Genomic DNA, 17,217 nt, shown 5'->3' with positions numbered 1-17,217 from the left:
TACCGTAGTGTGCAAGTCTTTCATGAATGATTGCTGTTAACCAGAAAGAATCTGAAGTATTTGGATAAAAAAGAGCACTCTTGCCCCCCTACTATCTAGAGGATTATTACTTCCCTAGATACAGATCTATAGAAATAATTAGGAAAAATTGGCTAAAATCCCCTAAAGTGTTAAAACAAACCTTTCATGCTGTCTGCCAGCAAACACTTGGGTAGGTTACCCAGCATGAGTCACTTTGTTACGCTTTCCCAGCTTACAGAAAATAGTCCTTATAAAAACAAATAATTAAGGAAATTTAGTTACAAACCATGTTCTATATAGGTAATTTTTAATGGAGAACATATATGCACGTACATAGAATAACTGTTTAATTTTATTACAGAAGTATAGAAAAAAAAATTTGTACAATTACATGGTAATTGGCACCTTTAAATACTACCAATCATAGTAAATAATAGAGAAAAATTAGTTATCTCAACAACTAAAGCATATTTCATTAGGTTCCAGATTTGTTTATATATGTGTATTATCACAGAAAATATTAGTGATTAATTAAACATACCTATGTCTTCTACAGCGAAGTAAAGTCACTGAAGAAGTGAATATATAAAATATATTCATATTTGAACCGTGCTTTCGGAGCTTGGATGATAGAAAAATAGAGACTCAAAATTATAACACTGTAATAAGATATGCTTGATTGTTTTCTCTACAATAACTCATAATTTTAAAGAAATGCATAAATGCTTTTATTATTCCTCAAAATATGGTTCTATGTTTATTTTATAGAAAATGCATTTTGCAAGCCCCCTTTCCAGTTTTCCAGTATTTAAATAGCTGTCTCATTTAGTTGCAGACTAATTATAATCAGACACTCGGAAAGGATTTTAAGCTGTGGAAATTAAATATAATGCAGTTTTACAAATATTGCTATTTTCTGCTGCTTTTAAAAGCATTTCTCACACTAAAGTAATTTATGATGGAAATGCTGGTGTTCTCACAGTACTGTTGCTGGCTCAAGCTATGCTGGCAGGTCTAGTGACTTTCAAATTCTGACATGAGCTTTTACTGTTACCTGGTTTTTAATGCATAACGTAGTACATTCTGCAAATTTATATAAATATATATATCCAGGTAGTACTGGGAGTGATATTCAACTCTAGAATATCTTGTACCTGTTCCAAGTATTCCTTAGCAGACTTGACTGTTAGAAGTAAGAACGATTTTAACAGGAATTCAGTATCAGCAATGCAGGAGAAACTAATGGTAGCTTGATGCTACCTAAGGATTTCCCTAAAGCAACAAAATTAGCAAATACCTGAGCCATTTTTTTAGCCCTGCATCAAAGGAATGTCATGAAGGAGCCTTAATGTTCCATAGCAGTGAGGCCTAAATTAATAGAGCAACTGTGGTTCACAGTAATGAAAGTATTAAGTATTTGGAAAAAAATAAATTTGTGAGGTGTCTGTATGTTTAGAACTGCAAGAAAAAATGATGATGTTTCAGAAGAACCGCCTCATTATCAAATTGCCCAATTCCATATGTACCTGAACATAAGATACATGTGCATTTTGGCATGTATGTCTAACCTTGCTGTTTCCTTATCTATTAGAGCTTCACATAACAGAAGATAGCTCTGTTTGTGTTCAGTAATAAGTTATGTGAGGCACTGACTACTTAATCCTCTGCAGTTGTGTAGTAACAGTTCCCATCTTGTATGCCTGGAGTGGAAACCCATGTTGTAAATCTGTAAATGCAGGAACTTCAATATTCTATCTTTCCAAATTATTTCCCCTCTCAACTGCACAGGATTGTAGGAAGTCTCTCCAGTAAATGCTACTCTGAGTATCCTAATAATTTGTATTCCAAATGACCCTAAGAGACCTACTGAATACCTCATCTAAAAAGCACAGGTGCTGCATAAAGCCTATTTGCCATAAAATGGTGCACCATATGCAGTTCATGCTTTCCCCTGGTTCACAGCTGCATCAGATGGATTGTCTTACTATAACAGCTAGTCAATCACATACATAGAAAGGGTTTACCTGTCTCCTTTTGGATCAGAGTTCACTGCTATCATCTTCTATGTTCAGTACTTTTGTTTACTCCTTTTGGATCAGAGTTCACTGCTATCATCTTCTGTCTTCAGTACTTTTGTTTACTCTTTATGCAGATACTCTAATGAATTCAGTCATTTGCCTGAGTGGCAGGGCTTTCAACCACTGCCTTACAGCAAGCAGCACCACGTAGAAGTATCTGCTTAAGCATTTGCAGTTGTCTCTCTAGCCAACATCTGACTGCAAGTTTTTTTACAATCTGCTCAAATAGTGTTAAATTCCCTTTTTTCTGCAAAAAATTAAAAAGTTTATTTTGTTTACCAAAAGTCCTAAGCAATCTTAGGCTACATAAGCTTTTACTTTATAATTTGTCAGCTGATTAGTCAATTTATTTTGGAATACTTAATGAATCCAAACAAGTCAATAGATTAAATGTCATTGAATTACTTCAGTTTCTTTAAGTGTTTTGTCTTTTTTTTTTTAATTCAGTATCTGAAAGTGACTGAGAGAGAAAACAAATATTAAATAACATGCTTCTTGCTTTACACAAAATAGCACAAATTCATCTCTTCCATTCCTCATGAATTGCACAGTATTTCTGGTTTATGTGCACAATTTGTCTTGTAATTTAGAAAGCTTCTCTTCAACAAAAGATTTGAATTGTATCACAAAAGGTCATGTTTTACTACTGTAAGTAGCTTAAGCCAACTAATTAAAAAAATTAATAGGTAATGTAAGATAAGAGAATGCCACAAATTAATAGTTACTTCAATAGGATATGTTGTTTTGCATAGTATTTTTTGTTGGCATATTCTGTATGAGATGCCAAAGTACTGATGAAAACCTAAGTAGGAAAAGATGTGAAAGGATGAGTGTTTGTTTACCTCTGTGTTTCCAAGGTCTTGGGCTTATATACAGGAACATTTTTTTCCTGAAGTGATGGGAGGCCCTTAATTATATCTGCAGCTTTCTCTGCTATCATAATAGTTGGGGCATTCAAATTCCCACTGACAACACTGGGCATTATTGAAGCATCCACTACTCTCAAGTTTTCAACACCAATTACTTTTGTTTGGGGATCAACTACAGCAGTGCCATCTGAAACCTGGCCCATTTTACAGGTGCAAGAAGGATGATAAGCACTATCAGCTTTCTGCCTTACAAAAGCATCTATTTCTTTGTCAGACTGAACATGGTTTCCAGGTTGAACTTCAGGCCCACGAAATTTTTCAAAAGCTTTCTGAGCAAAGATCTCTCTGGTCAACTTGATGCACTGGCGGAATTCCCAAATATCTCTTTCTGAATGGAAAGAAAATAAGAAAACTGTAAGTAGACCCTGAATTTAGTAATACATACAAAATGCATAACAAGAACAAACATCAAAAGAAAAAGGCTGGAGACAGTCTCACAATTATTGCTGAATGCCAGATAGAGTATTTTTCAGAGAGAAAAGAACAGCACAATGCAGCAAACACAAAGAATTTTGACTGCATCCAAGAATTTTGGGTCTTACAGTGCTTTGCACAATGGCCTCTTTTGATACTGACTTTTATAAACAAGAAATAAATAGCCATGCACCAACCAGTACTTACAAGCTGATGTTGAGTAGATGTGAAAATCTGCTACTGAAACAGCACTGACCTGTTGACATGTAGTTAGGCTCAATGATAGGATGGTCTTCTGGGTCTGTACTCTTCAGCTTCAGCCAGCCCACGCTCGTGCTCCTCATGGGTCCCACATGAACCTGCAACACCCACACTCTACTAATGACACATGCATTTCTGAATTCAGTATGATTTGATTTTTTTAATTTTTATTTTCAATTTGGACAGGCTTTACAAATTAAGCAAATATGAACATTAAAGGGAGATAATGGAAAATGCTATTGAACATGTTTCCATTTTATATAGATTTATTGTAGATATAGTATTCCATAGGGGTAAAGAAATATACCTGTCTTATCAACTCACAGCTGTTCTTTTAATTTAAAATACAACCATTTCAATTTAGTAATAACAGAGCATTCTACTACAAATAGCATCAGATCAAACTACTAGCATCACTGAAGAAAAGAGACTAAGAATAAGAAACATGTATATTCAATGAGAGTTCCCCAACACTAGCGCAGATTTTTGTGTCAAGATGATAGTCTAAAATGGGGCTTGGATTTGTGCTAGTGAATAAATGAGTGGCCTCAAACCTCTGGCTAAACCACTGTGGAGTAGGCAACACCTTGGTTTAGTTTTGTACAGCATCTAGCATAACAGTGTCCTAATCAATAGCACTATGGCACTTCAGTAGTGCAAATACTTAAACAGCTGTTCAATGCTTGCACACTTTCCTAAACATAAAAAGTAACATAATTTTGGTAGCAATATCAAATAACAAGCTCTTTCCACTCTTTTCCCGCTCCCCCCAATATAGGAGGTTAAGCCAACTTTCTGTATTACACTGAACCAAATATTTTTCAGTAAATAGTCAAATTACCAATGTTTATAATAAAGTGTAAGCTTCCTTACTAATTGCTACAGAACACTACTGGACTATGTTCTTCAACAACTCACCTGATAAGCTTCCATTGTGGAAGCAACCCGACCATGGTCAATCACCTGAGAAGGGAGAAAGTGGAACTGAATGTCGGGGTGAGGGACCCCTGGTTCACTTCGGATAAAACCACCAGATTCTAAGTGGGCAGTGGCTCCCTCACCTAGAAAGTATAAATTACAGAGAAAATGCCCTTAAAATACCTCAGAAAAGCAAGAAGTCCACTTTTTAATCTTTGGTTTCACTACTGTGAATAAATTACATATCCAGTGGAAACTGCAAGGAGGGCAAATCCATTATGAAGAACTTGTAATTTAAGCAATATGCATCACTTTCACCTGCTTTTTAATCACTAGATAAATGTAAATATGCATAACTTTGGAAATTCTACTTATCTGAGAGTGAGGTGTTACAATTATCACGCTGTAACCTGCAGGCCTAGGGTCTAACTCCAGAGGCAGGTTTGGTCCCAGGATCCTAACAAGTGTGGAAGAAACCAATGGCAGCATCCTGGTGTTACTGCCCTGCAGGGTCCGTGGCAGGCAGTACAGCTCTCCTGTGGTAGCAGGCAGAGCTGTCAGCAGCACCTGCCCTGGAGGGGAAGGTGAAGAGCCTGCAACGCTCCTCATGTTATGTTATTGTTCACATCCATTTAAAACCATAAGTTAGCCCTCAACGTTTACCTGCATGGTAGGAAGCCACATATACCCAGCATAAGTTGTCAAATACTAACATAATAATACAGCAGTTGATGAGGACCTCAACTTTGGCCAACGTATTTGACTGAGTCCAAAGATAAGTTTTACAGGTTTTTTTTTTTTTATGGTACAACTTAACAGATGTGTTACTGTAAAATGTATGTACCATTTTAACAAAAGTCACTTCTGATTTACATGCAAGCCTAAAGGGATCTAATCAGAGCTATTAGGTAATTCTTTTGTGGTAATTATACTGAAAACTTAATTCAGTTAAAGAATGTTTTTACTGACACGATATGTATTTCAAACAGATTTTTTTCTTCTTTTTTTTTACAAAGCCTTTTCTCAGTAGCACTGAGATTTTTAAAGGCAGATTTTTGTTCTTAAAATGAGAACTATGAAAATTATATATTTAAATTCATAGATAAAAGGCTGTAATAATTCTAAATCTATCAATGGTAGAGTGATTGCTTTCTTTGTTTCCTACCTGTGAACTTCCAAAGCCATTCTAAACCAATCTTCACCATGTTAAGTGGCTTTTGTGCATTATATAGAGTAATAGGTTTGGTGCACTTTTGCTGGACGTACACTTCTAAATGATCTTGAAGGTTCTGGCCTACTCCTGACATGGGAGTAGAAAGGGGAAGGAGGGAGAACAAAGGAAAAAAAAAGAAGTTATCACACACAGAACAATTATACACAAGATTTGCAACCAGAAAACAGCATAAATGGGAACTAAACTAACCTCTTATAAGAGCAGTGATGACTAAGACCAAGACCATGAGTTTTATCAGCCTTTTGCTCATGTCAGAATAAGGTTTTACAAAAACATAGCGTAACTAGAATGAAAATAGAAATTTAACAGCAGACATATCAGTTTTTCTAGAATTGCCAGATATGACTTCTATATACAGTACTAGCTTTTCTAGTTTAAAACAAAAGTTCATCTTACTCCTTCTATCTTTGAGTATATATGACAGTGGGAGTTTATACAATCTATTGTGGATCAAAATTCATTCAAAATTCTAAATGGTAAGTAAGAATGCTACTTTACTTTAAAAATACTCAGTGGCATTTTTCAGAAAGCCTTTTTTCACTATCAAATATGGTGAAGAAAGTGTAGGAGTTTATTCCCCAGTTCTAAAGTCAATGCATGTTTCCACTGATTTATAACACAGTTTCAGTCTACACAACCTGACATGAAGACAACGGAATTTCATGGACTTGTTTAACTTAATGGTTTTTGAATTACATCATAGGAAGACGCAAGGTTAAAATAAATAATAAAATTACCAGGAAGATGGCAAACAACAGGGATCCCCAGTTTTTTTAGATCATCTGCATTGCCAATCCCAGACAGCATAAGCAGCTGAGGAGAATTTATGGCACCTCCACTTAAAATAACTTCTTTACTGGCAAAAGCCTAAAAAGAAATGATCAAAAAAGTCCTAATGTTATTTAGCTTGATCTGAATGTGAGCAACATGTCAAGAGCTTCTGTTCAAATATGCCATTCTGATACAGATTAGACAATCTTTCCTCACATTTTTCTCATTCTAAATGTATTCCTATGTTGCCAGAAGTTCCTGCAGAAATAAATAATCAGACTTTCACTTTGATTATTTCTGTATTTATTCCCATATTTACAATCCATTCAAACTGCATGGCACACAAACATTCAGGTCAGCCAGTACCATGGCTGCCAATAACTCCTGTGCCACTCACCACAAATAAAAGTACCTATGATGCTCAGCTCATTCAGCTAAGTGTCACTTCCACTTTCAATAATGGTTTTCAAATTAAAACTGAAACTCCTAAGGAAGGAAGACTTTGAATTCAGAGGCACACCAGCTCAAAAATTCTCAAAAGCTTATTTGCTTAATTAAATCAAACCTAATGTTTAGTTTCTTAGCTCACCATAGTCACCATAGTCCTCAGAAGTCTCTCAGCCACTAAAGCACCACTCAGACAACTCTGCAGACATATATATAATTCTGTTTTGCTGACAGACTTCTCATCAAACAGTTTGAACCTTGAGCGGGTTGTGATACAGGCTGCTAAACTATTCCTCCACCTTTGACTCAGTTTTCTGTGCTGGGTAATTCTTTTTCTAGAACCTTCTCTGCAAGTATTTTTGGCACATCTTTCCAAGCATTTCTGCCCCCAAATACTCTCATTTAGGAATACCAAAATCTTTGTGTCATTTGTATCTGGGGGCTGCCTCTTCCCTGTTGACACATCTCGTAATCTTAGGAACAGAACTGCCCCCTTAGTGCTTTTCACTGTTAAAAGGGAAGACAGTGTGGACTAAGAAAAAAATTGGCATCTCTCTCCCTTTACTTTTTGAAAGAGAATGATGTGGGCGAACCCAAAATTGTTCAAACTACCCATTTCTATTTCGATGAGATGGGTCATGAACACATAAAAATTGGAGGCACTCCATCCTCCCTAGTCGCATGCATCTTGCCTGTTAAAATATAAGATACCCTATGTATACACACTGAGTTAGTAAGTCGATTGCAATCTGAATAGTAACTATTGCACATGAGAAAAAAAAAAAAGATTCAAGCTTCACCTGTCCTTATGAAAGAACAACTGCACCACAGAAGAAACAAAAAGTAAGCAACAATTTATATTAAATGCAAATTCTAATGTTACCTAAGCTAGTCCAATGTTTTAAAGCAAAAGTAATACTGTAATATTTATCTGTGAATTCAAATATATCAATGTGGCTACATTGAGAGAAAAATAGATGAGACACAAGCAAAACCCACAAGAGTGCAAGCAAACATATCTAGTATCGCTCATCTGCCTTCCCTGCTTTTGTAGAATGTCAGGTGCTATCATGAGTTGTTTGTATTTTACAAAAGACATTTAGCTTCTAAAGCAACATAAAAAGTGTCATTTTTTCCCTGTAGCGTGGTGAAGTGTTAAGAGATTAGCATGGAGTGCATATTAATAACTTGTAGTAATCCTGTCATTTTTGAATGGTACATGGGCTATACAGAGATTGTTGATAGTAGTAAGATAAAACGTAGTAAGGACATACATTTTGATACATTGTTTCCACACTATTTATCTGATACTGCCAACAGACAGCTAGTGTTGATACTTTTTGTTTGCTGTTGTTTTGCTCCAGGCAGTCATTAGTTTGCTAAGATACAGTGTATCTGTGACATTGAATCGATACCTAGGTCTGTATTTTGTGTGTTATACAAATACAATTATTTATACTTTCTATTGTGCACACAGAACTGATACAAGTTGGATCCAGGTAGAATTCAAATGTGCTCATTAGGTCTATACTCATTGTAGTCAGCACTGTAATTATTCCTAGCCCATATACAGCCTTTCACTGTGCTTAAAGCTAAGATTAAAAGAGGAAAAACTGACTTTGGAACATGTATGTAAGGGTTCTTCAGTCTATGATACATTAAAAATGTCCTCTTTAAATACACTTTTCAGCTTTATTAACTCTGAAATTCCAGGAATGTTCAATCTACCTTTCCTGCTTTTGTCAGAGGGCTTACTGGAGTCTCTGGGAGCTCTCTGGGACCCCAATGTCTACAGAAATAACAATGAAATCACTGGCTTGATGAATACGTTTTGAATCACGCTTGAATCAGATTTTGATGATCTTTTAATTTTACTGATGGCTGATGTAAAAGTGATCCTACCTAAAATAGATTATAAAAACAAAAAATGCTTTGATATAATCAAGTCTTTCATCTTGATGTTCATAATGTAGTAAAATTATTAGCTCTTCAATCCTGACAGGTATAACATTTTCCAGAAAGTAAAAGCAGACAAGTCCTGTGATTTTGATGTTGGGGAAAAAAAGGAAGAGAAATACTTTGAAGGTGTATTTTTTTTATATATGCTATAAATATGTATCAATCACTATGTATAATTCATACAGGTATTCATATGTATGAAAATTCATAGCAATTAAAGAATTTTGCAATTAAAGTGGTCCAGACTTCTCAAAGTCTTTGATCCTATGTAATTAGCTTTTCAAGACTTTCTTCAATAAAATTAATCTTGATAATGGAATAAGAACATCAAGGAGAGACATTGTTTTCACAGGCATTTAATAGCTCATTAAATCAATTAAATTTTCTGCAACTTTTGTTTTATTATCTTTACCAATCCACTTAGAAAACAACAGATTTGTTCTGTGCATTAGAAAATGAACAGTCTATTAATATTGCATTTTAACTTTTAGCAGGTGTTCAGTCAGAGAACACTTCTCTGTTGAATTTTGTAAGCCTTACTGAACTTAAACCATCAAGATTTGTACTATTACTGTTACACTTTTTATCACTGTTTGTGACTAAATATCCTAAGTTATTAACATATTAATCCCTTTTAGACAATTTTCTAGTTACATGCTCCCCTATCAGATGTAATACTAAAGAGTTAAGGGAAACGAGAATGTTTTAGGTCTTAAAGAAATCAATGGATTCAATTGTACATAAAAAGAACTGTTTGTCCATAAATTTAAGTTGTAATGGCAATTCAAGCTTCTTTCCACATGATCACATGTTCAGTGGAAGTTGCACTGAGACTGAAAAATGCTAATTCCTGAAACAACCAGAAGATATGTTTCATCACTACCATCCGAGAACTTAATACATAATGGCAAAGTAGAAGTAAATTACTCAGTATCCCTTAAACCATTCAGTTTTGAGTATCTACCTGTTACAGATTTTCCTATGCCAGAACAGTAGTTTCAAAACTGTTTTTCAGAAACCTCAGCAATTCAACACACTAGTCAATACACTGAGACAGTGCATGATTGCACCATAGGTTCCAGCCAGAAACTTTACACAACACTCTTCCGTGACATCAGCTATGGAAATACAATGGAGATGTTAATCTCTAAATTAATACAGCTGAAATTTAAACTACTGTAAACTAACACATAAGGAATCATATACTGGAAGTGATAACATAGCATCTGAAAAGCAGACATTTTGCATAGTAAAATGTCATTTTAATAAAAGTTTATTAAAAAAAAAATTTGCTTGGACTTGTATTTCTCATACTGGAAAAGAAAAGCCTCTTACCTTGTTCCTTTGCCCATTTTCCACATACTCAACACCAATGCATTTTGTTCCTTGAAACAAGACTTTTGTTACAAGCGTCTTCACTGCTACTGACAAATTTGGGCGTGATAGGGCTGGGCGAAGGTAAGCACTAGCTGTGCTCCATCTTTGACCTACAACGTATATTTACATTAAACATCAAAATAGTCATGCTCAGTTCTTCAAGATTTTGGCCAATAACCATCAGGATGTTTACAGAGGGAAAGCCTTCATAAATTTTATGAAGCAAGTGTGATTTGATATAATAACTAAAGATTTTATTTTAACTTCACAATGACATGCTGAGAACCTACTGTTCTTCCCAAATTTAACTATGAATCAAGACTTGCATGCCAATGCAGGTTTCACTGAAATACACCTTAGACTGATTGCAAGCTGCTGTGAAATGAACAGTGTAATTACCACAGCTGTTCATTAATCTAAACAACCAAATGGTATTCAATGCACATTAAATGTCCATATTCCAAAATGCTTTCAGAAGAACCACTGGTGGGTCAGAAATACAAATTACTTAAGGATTGCTTTATGATTTACCTTGGTGTACAGTCATGTCCATCCAGCCAAATCCTTCTTGCTGATAACCATTCATATCATCTGTGAAGGGATACCCAGCTTGCTGGGTTGCCTCCAGGAATGCATGATGAAGCGGATGATTTGTTTTCCCTCTTGACACATGCAGGGGTCCGCTTTCACCTCTGTACTGATCTGGCCCCAGTTCATGTGTCTGTGCCTTCTTAAAATAGGGCAAACAATGTTCATAGTCCCATCCTGTAGCCCCTTCCCTGCTCCATCGATTATAATCTTCTGCATGCCCACGAATGTACACCATAGCATTGAGAGAAGAGGAGCCACCCCACACTCTTCCACGGGGCCAGTACATAATTCGGTTATCCATGTGCTTTTGTGATGTTGTGTGGTAATACCAGTTATATTTCTCATCACAGAGGTTGTACGTTAATGCAGCAGGCATATGAATCTTCCACAACAGTCTTTTACTACCTAGGAGGGTATCTTTAGGGCCTGCTTCCAAAAGTAGCACAGTACTGAGAGGGTCTTCAGTCAGCCTGTTGGCTAATACACACCCCGCTGATCCAGCTCCAACAATGACATAATTATAAGAGTTTGCCTTTTCAGAACTAAGTTGAGATGAAGCACGTGAAATTTGGACTTGCTGTTCATGGATGCCAAATATGTTCTTCAATATGTGTGCTTTAAACAGAGTTCCTGTTACTTTGTGCATCTGATTCACAGGACTGCAGCATTTAACTCCTCTCATTAAGTATGCCATCTTTACTGATAGTATCACTCTTGCAGAATTTCTAAAGAAAATACAGTGTTTTACCCTATTAAAACAAAAATCCTAATTAAGATGTAAACATTTAATACAGTGCACAGCCTCTAAAATGTCTGCCATTTTCAGGTACAACTGGTATACTATCATAGAATCATAGAATCCTAGGGGTTGGAAGGGACCTCGAAAGATCATCTAGTCCAACCCCCCCTGCCAGAGCAGGGTCACCTAGAGTACATCACATAGGAACGCATCCAGGTGGGTTTTGAATGTCTCCAGTGAAGGAGACTCCACAACCTCCCTGGGCAGCCTGTTCCAGTGCTCTGTCACTCTTACAGTAAAAAAATTTTTTCGGATATTCACCTTGAACCTCCTATGCTCCAATTTACACCCATTACCCCTTGTCCTATCACTGGTCATCACTGAGAAGAGCCTAACTCCATCTCCCTGACACTCACCCCTTACATATTTGTAAACATTGATGAGGTCACCCCTCAGCCTCCTTTTCTCCAAGCTAAAGAGACCCAGCTCCCTCAACCTTTCCTCATAAGGGAGATGTTCCACTCCCTTAATCATCTTAGTAGCTCTGCGCTGGACTCTTTCCAGCAGTTGCCTGTCCTTCTCGAACTGAGGGGCCCAGAACTGGACACAATACTCCAGATGCAGCCAATGACAATGACAATGACAATGTCTCTACAGAATAAACGTGTAGCAGTGAAGCTTCTTTTTGGCTATCCCTAAGGTGAAAAGCGCCATTGTTTGAAGTATGTCTCCTAAGACAAGAAAGGCTAAATCTGTTCATCTGTGGCTTCCTACCTTATTACTAAAATCAGATCCTGCAGAAGTGCTCCGAGGACAGTTACAATCTAATATCACCAGATCCTTAGGCTGAGTAGAAGTGGTAGTTCTTTTTACCACTGCACAGATTCAGGTAAAGGGATTAAATGCAAGATTTTCACTGGCCATGTAAGTCTCACAGGTACCAATGCTGCTAGCCAGACTTCAGTGTATTTCTTCCCCTTAAAACCATTCCTCTTGGTATAAATTATTAGTGAAAATGGATAGCCTTGGGCTGTAAAAAGTATTTCTGAAAATATACTGAATACTGTATTATGTTTCTGAAGTCTGATTTTTCAGAAATAAGTTATGATGTTAATGTTAATTTTTGTAGATTCAAGTTTCATAGTTATTCAATATTTTGTAAATATATAAGCTCTGTATTTTTGTAAAATGTCTGAGTGTTTGCACTAGAAGAAAATGTTTTAATGAATCACTGAAATAACAGACTTTTTCTTACTAAAAGGTAGAACAGATCCATACTCTTTTTTTCAAGTGAAACTCTACAATGTAAAGTTTGTGAGAGCACACAAGAACTCAAGGCTCTGTAACACAATTAGGTGCAGGTTCCTAATAAAAGCTTTTCACATGCAACTGTCTTGATTTACAATTTGATGTACAATCTCATATAAAAAACTGTGGGTTTTTTTCCTCTCAGGGAAAGGACAGCAGTAAGCCTAGATCTTCTGTAGGAAGATCCTTCTCTAGGAAAACCAGTAACAGGCTATACAAACCCACAAATATCTGGAAAATTAACAATTAGCCATGGAGAACAGTTCGTTCTGTTACAAAAAAAAAAAAAAAAAAAAAAGGATGCAATGGATAGGTCTGAGCCCACAGTTCCAGAGTGGATACAGCTGACTCTCACATGGCTAAATCAAAATTGATGCCAGCTGAAAGTGGAGGGGAAGGGGGGGTGGGCAGTGGGGTAGTCTTTTACAGGTGGAGAGTATTAAAGGATTATTTCTTGAAAAACAGGTTTGGCAAGTTCCCGTGATCCAGCAGAGGAAGACCCAAAGGTAGAGTGTTTTTTGCTTGTTTTATTTTTGTTTGTTAGGGCTACAATTCTGAAGCATCTATTGTTTCTGGAACAGCAGATAGCTGATGGGGTTGGTAGAATATGGGCCTGGGCCTTGACAATCTGTGAAAGTTACTTTATCCCTTTAATGTGAGTTGTTTCTTTTTTTTTCTGGTGGAGGTTCACCATTATGGGATTCCATTATCAACCTTACTCCTGAGGAAAGAAACCCTCAGGTTTTGGTCCTACGAGTGGTCAACAGTTATTATTTAGGTAGGGTTCACATACTCTGGAACAACTGCTGGCCTGCTTATTTTGGTATGGCATCCATAATGCCACCAAATATTACTGTTTCTCCTAACCGGAATGCTGGCTGCTAAGCCTACAACTTGCCTAGTTTGGCTATAAAGATGGTAAGTTCTGCAGAATCCCTGGTATTGTGTTCAGTTGGAGACTGACTGACTTTGGTAGTGCTGGAAACTGCAGCTCTACAGCTTGCTACAGCATAAGCAATGGCTTCTGAGCTCCTGAAAATGCTATCTTATGTGACACTCCAAAGGCAGCATTGGTGTTACAGGACTATGTGTTTTTGTAACACTGAAATCTAGACCCTTCTAAAAGCTGATTCATTAAGGGTCTCTCACACGTACAGGCTTTAAAACTCACAGACCAATTCAACCTTTTATTGAAGGGGTTGGTCTCAATGAGATAATGGAGTCCTGAAACTAGAACATGATGATACTTCTCTTTAATCTGTGTTGTGCTATGAACATGCATGAGTGTATCACTGTTCAAGTTCTTCTATGGAAGATAGTCTTGTGGAATTTTGTGGGAGTCTCTCTTTGAACAAGAGAACATCAGTCAAGAAGCAACCTAACATATCTTTGTGCTCAACTTTCATTTAGTGGCTCTTTTTTGCCAGGGAAGACTTATAATCTGTGCAATGTTTCTAATAAATGTTTTTCATCAAGAATGTGCTTTTTTCAAGTAACTGGAACAAAAGTCAGGTTGTTATCCTAACAGGTAGAGTCACCTAAGGCTTTCACATGTGCTAGGGAAGCTAACCAAATTTACTCAGTAGGGAACTACAGTTTCATAGCCAGCTTGATTAAATATTGTAGTGGCTATGTCAAAACAAAATATGTAGAAATAAGGAGATTCAGACAACGTGGTTCTACTAAAACACTCTGTACTTGCCACCACCAAGTTGTCTTTTGGGCCTTGCTGGATATTACTGCATGTCTTTATCTGGATTCTCACATATCATGACCTCCTTATGAATGTGTAGTAAGAGGTTTCTTGGGAATCAGTGAACTGACCTGCGGAAATGCATATGGCAACAACATAAAAAATATTCACTGTATTTCACTAGAGCTTCAAAATCTGGACCACATTTTTTAAAAGTACATGTTTACAGATATTATTACTACTGAGCAGAACCTACAGGCAGTGAGGAGAGTAGGAACATCTCAGCAGGAAAATTCTGTTGCTATAATTATATATTTAATCATAAACTAGGTAGCTAGAAGCAGGCAGTAGATTTCTGAAGTGAGGTGTTTGGGGCTTCTGAGTACAGTATCAGGCTTGAATGAGAAATATGCCCTGATGTACCCCATGGGTACCTACCATTGCAACTCTACAGATGTTGATTTGGGGTAATGTGTGAAAACAAGCTTCTCTAAGGGACAGTGAAGCTGTGAAAGGTGAAGAATGTGTTACTTCACTTTTTTTTTTTTTTTTTTAAAGGGGAGAGAGAAAGGGGATAAAGATATGCAGGAGGCTATGTAGGGTATTGAAGGACTTGTTGTCTCTGTAAGAAAGCTAAACAGAAGTGCTAGGATTCAGCCCAGGAACCTTTCTTTCTCCTAGACTTCTAGATTGGAAGGGTTGATAGTCCATAACAAAGAGAGGAGGGTAGGTACCCTGCATGGGGGGAGGGGATATATTGAAAAATGGATGGAAATGAAACGGTTCTGTAGGCAGACAAGGTGGCTAACCTAAAAAAGTTAGAGGGCACTTGCCATCATTACTGTTAACCAGTTAGAGCTGTCCCATTCTTTTGTAAAACTTGGAAGCAAGAGTGATCAAAATTGTGTACCAAGATAGGGTACCCACAGTCTGGGCTAGAAGGCTGAATTATCAGCCAGGAAAGCTAAATCTACTGTTCCCTTTAAGTAACTGAAGTAGAATTTTTTTAATCCGCTCAGTCATGTATGTTTGTCAGATTTATTGCTAGGTGTTATTTCAAATTTTTATTTGCTGCATTTTGTTGTTGTTTTACATCAAATAGAACAGGACTGGCAGAGTAACAGTGAGATAATTTTTATCTTGCAAAAAGTGAGTTGGAAGTGAAGTCAGTTAACAGTGTCCTGGTCATAATATTCAAGTGACTTTATAATTGGTGTGTATATGATTTGCAACTTTCTCTGCTTTTAAGTTGTGAAGTGCAGAGGTAAAAAATTCAAGACATTCTGATTTAAATCATACATTATTGGATTGAATGGATCAAAACACTAATTTCAATGCACAGTTCTCTTTGTCATATTGACCCACAGCCACCCTCATCTATGTGTGGTCCTCCTGCATTAACCTTATCCTACCCCAGTTCCTCTAAACTGATCCTGAAACAAAGACGTGGTCAGTGTGGATTAAACTTTACTCCCTGTCCTATTTTGCCAAGGCCGAAACAATAATAACCTCTCTGGCAGGTGAAAAATACAACCTCCTTCCATGGAGAGATGATTCATGGTGCAGCAAAGCAATGGGACCTTTACTGGGCATCTGCCCTTCATTACACTGACAAATTCTGCCAGACCTGTCTGTGTAAGAGTCAGGGGGACCAGATCCTCAGGCAAAAGCAGCTTTTGCCTTTTTTTCCCCCTCCCACTGCAGATTGTGTACAGTTTAAATTCATCTGCTGTGGGAGTGTTTTGGAGTAACTTTCCCTCCAGTCCTGCTAGTAAGAAAAGTTCATTCACTTACAGAGCCTTGTAAATTTCATTTCCACGGCTAAAACTATTCAAGCCCTACTTACCTCCCTATTTCCTCCTTTATGAGCAAACGTATCTGCCGGCCTGAGGCGTCGGGCTGCCGCAGCCCCCTGCGGGCTGCCCGCGATCCTGCTCGGGGGGGCCTGCAGCGGCTCTTGCTCCACACGCGGGCCGGGGACCAGGGCTGTCTCCCCGAGGAGGAGGGCGACCGCGGGCCTGCCTCGGTGCCCCCCGCAGGACGGGGCACCCACGGGCCACGTCTCTCTCCTTCCCGGACTGGAGGCCTGTTCCTCCTTCGGAGCCGCTGGTGTCTGGGGGCTGCCACCTCCCGCTGCTGCCTCACTCCTCTCTCCCGGCCCTTTCTCCACAGGCCTCTCGGGAGCTCCTCAGCCCACCGGCTGCGGCTCGACTCGCTCGCACGCCCCGCCGCGCTCCCCCCGCATCTCCCCAGCCCGGGGGTGGCTCCTGTGAGGCGCTGAGAGGGAGCCCGCCCCGCCGGCGGGAGGGCACGGAGCTGAGGGCGGGCTGGGCTGCGGGACCCCCGCGCTCAGGAGTGGCTGCGGCAGGGGGAGAGGTCCGCGGGGAAGGCAGGGCAGGAGAGCGGCTGGCACTTCCCACAGGAACGCACCCTTTGGCCTCCGTGCAAGATGTGTAAGAGTTGTTTGGAAACCCGCC

The 17,217-nt window shown here is 38.2% G+C and overlaps 1 protein-coding gene across 2 annotated transcripts; it reads right to left on the bottom strand.

Moving 5' to 3' along the window:
* Positions 1-311: 311 nt before the first annotated feature.
* Positions 312-17,057, bottom strand: CHDH (choline dehydrogenase). 2 transcript variants are annotated; one of them, XM_051627841.1, is made up of 8 exons: positions 16,587-17,057; positions 10,941-11,749; positions 10,368-10,519; positions 6,593-6,722; positions 5,787-5,921; positions 4,622-4,764; positions 3,699-3,801; positions 312-3,356 (listed from the first exon to the last, which is right to left on the bottom strand). In XM_051627841.1, the coding sequence occupies exons 2-8, from the start codon at positions 11,692-11,694 to the stop codon at positions 2,938-2,940; spliced, it is 1,836 nt and encodes a 611-aa protein (XP_051483801.1). In that variant the 5' UTR covers positions 11,695-11,749; positions 16,587-17,057; the 3' UTR covers positions 312-2,937. The 2 variants fall into 2 exon arrangements, with proteins under 2 accessions (XP_051483801.1, XP_051483800.1); XM_051627840.1 differs by having other exon boundaries at positions 10,941-11,725; positions 16,587-16,669.
* Between the last annotated feature and the right edge of the window lie 160 nt (positions 17,058-17,217).

Source organism: Apus apus, chromosome 9 (assembly GCF_020740795.1).
Source record: "Apus apus isolate bApuApu2 chromosome 9, bApuApu2.pri.cur, whole genome shotgun sequence".
NCBI lineage: Eukaryota > Metazoa > Chordata > Aves > Apodiformes > Apodidae > Apus > Apus apus.
Note: the sequence above shows the minus strand (reverse complement) of the source record. Positions and strands in the feature narration are given on the sequence as shown.

Coding starts and splice junctions, on each gene's coding strand:
- CHDH (XM_051627841.1), bottom strand. CDS start 11,694: ATGGCATACTTAATGAGAGGAGTTAAATGCTGCAGTCCTGTGAATCAG. Junction 6,723..10,367: donor AAAATGGGCAAAGGAACAAG/GTAAGAGGCTTT, acceptor ATTTCTTTTTAG/GCTTTTGCCAGTAAAGAAGT. Junction 4,765..5,786: donor ATGGCTTTGGAAGTTCACAG/GTAGGAAACAAA, acceptor TATACTTTCTAG/GTGAGGGAGCCACTGCCCAC.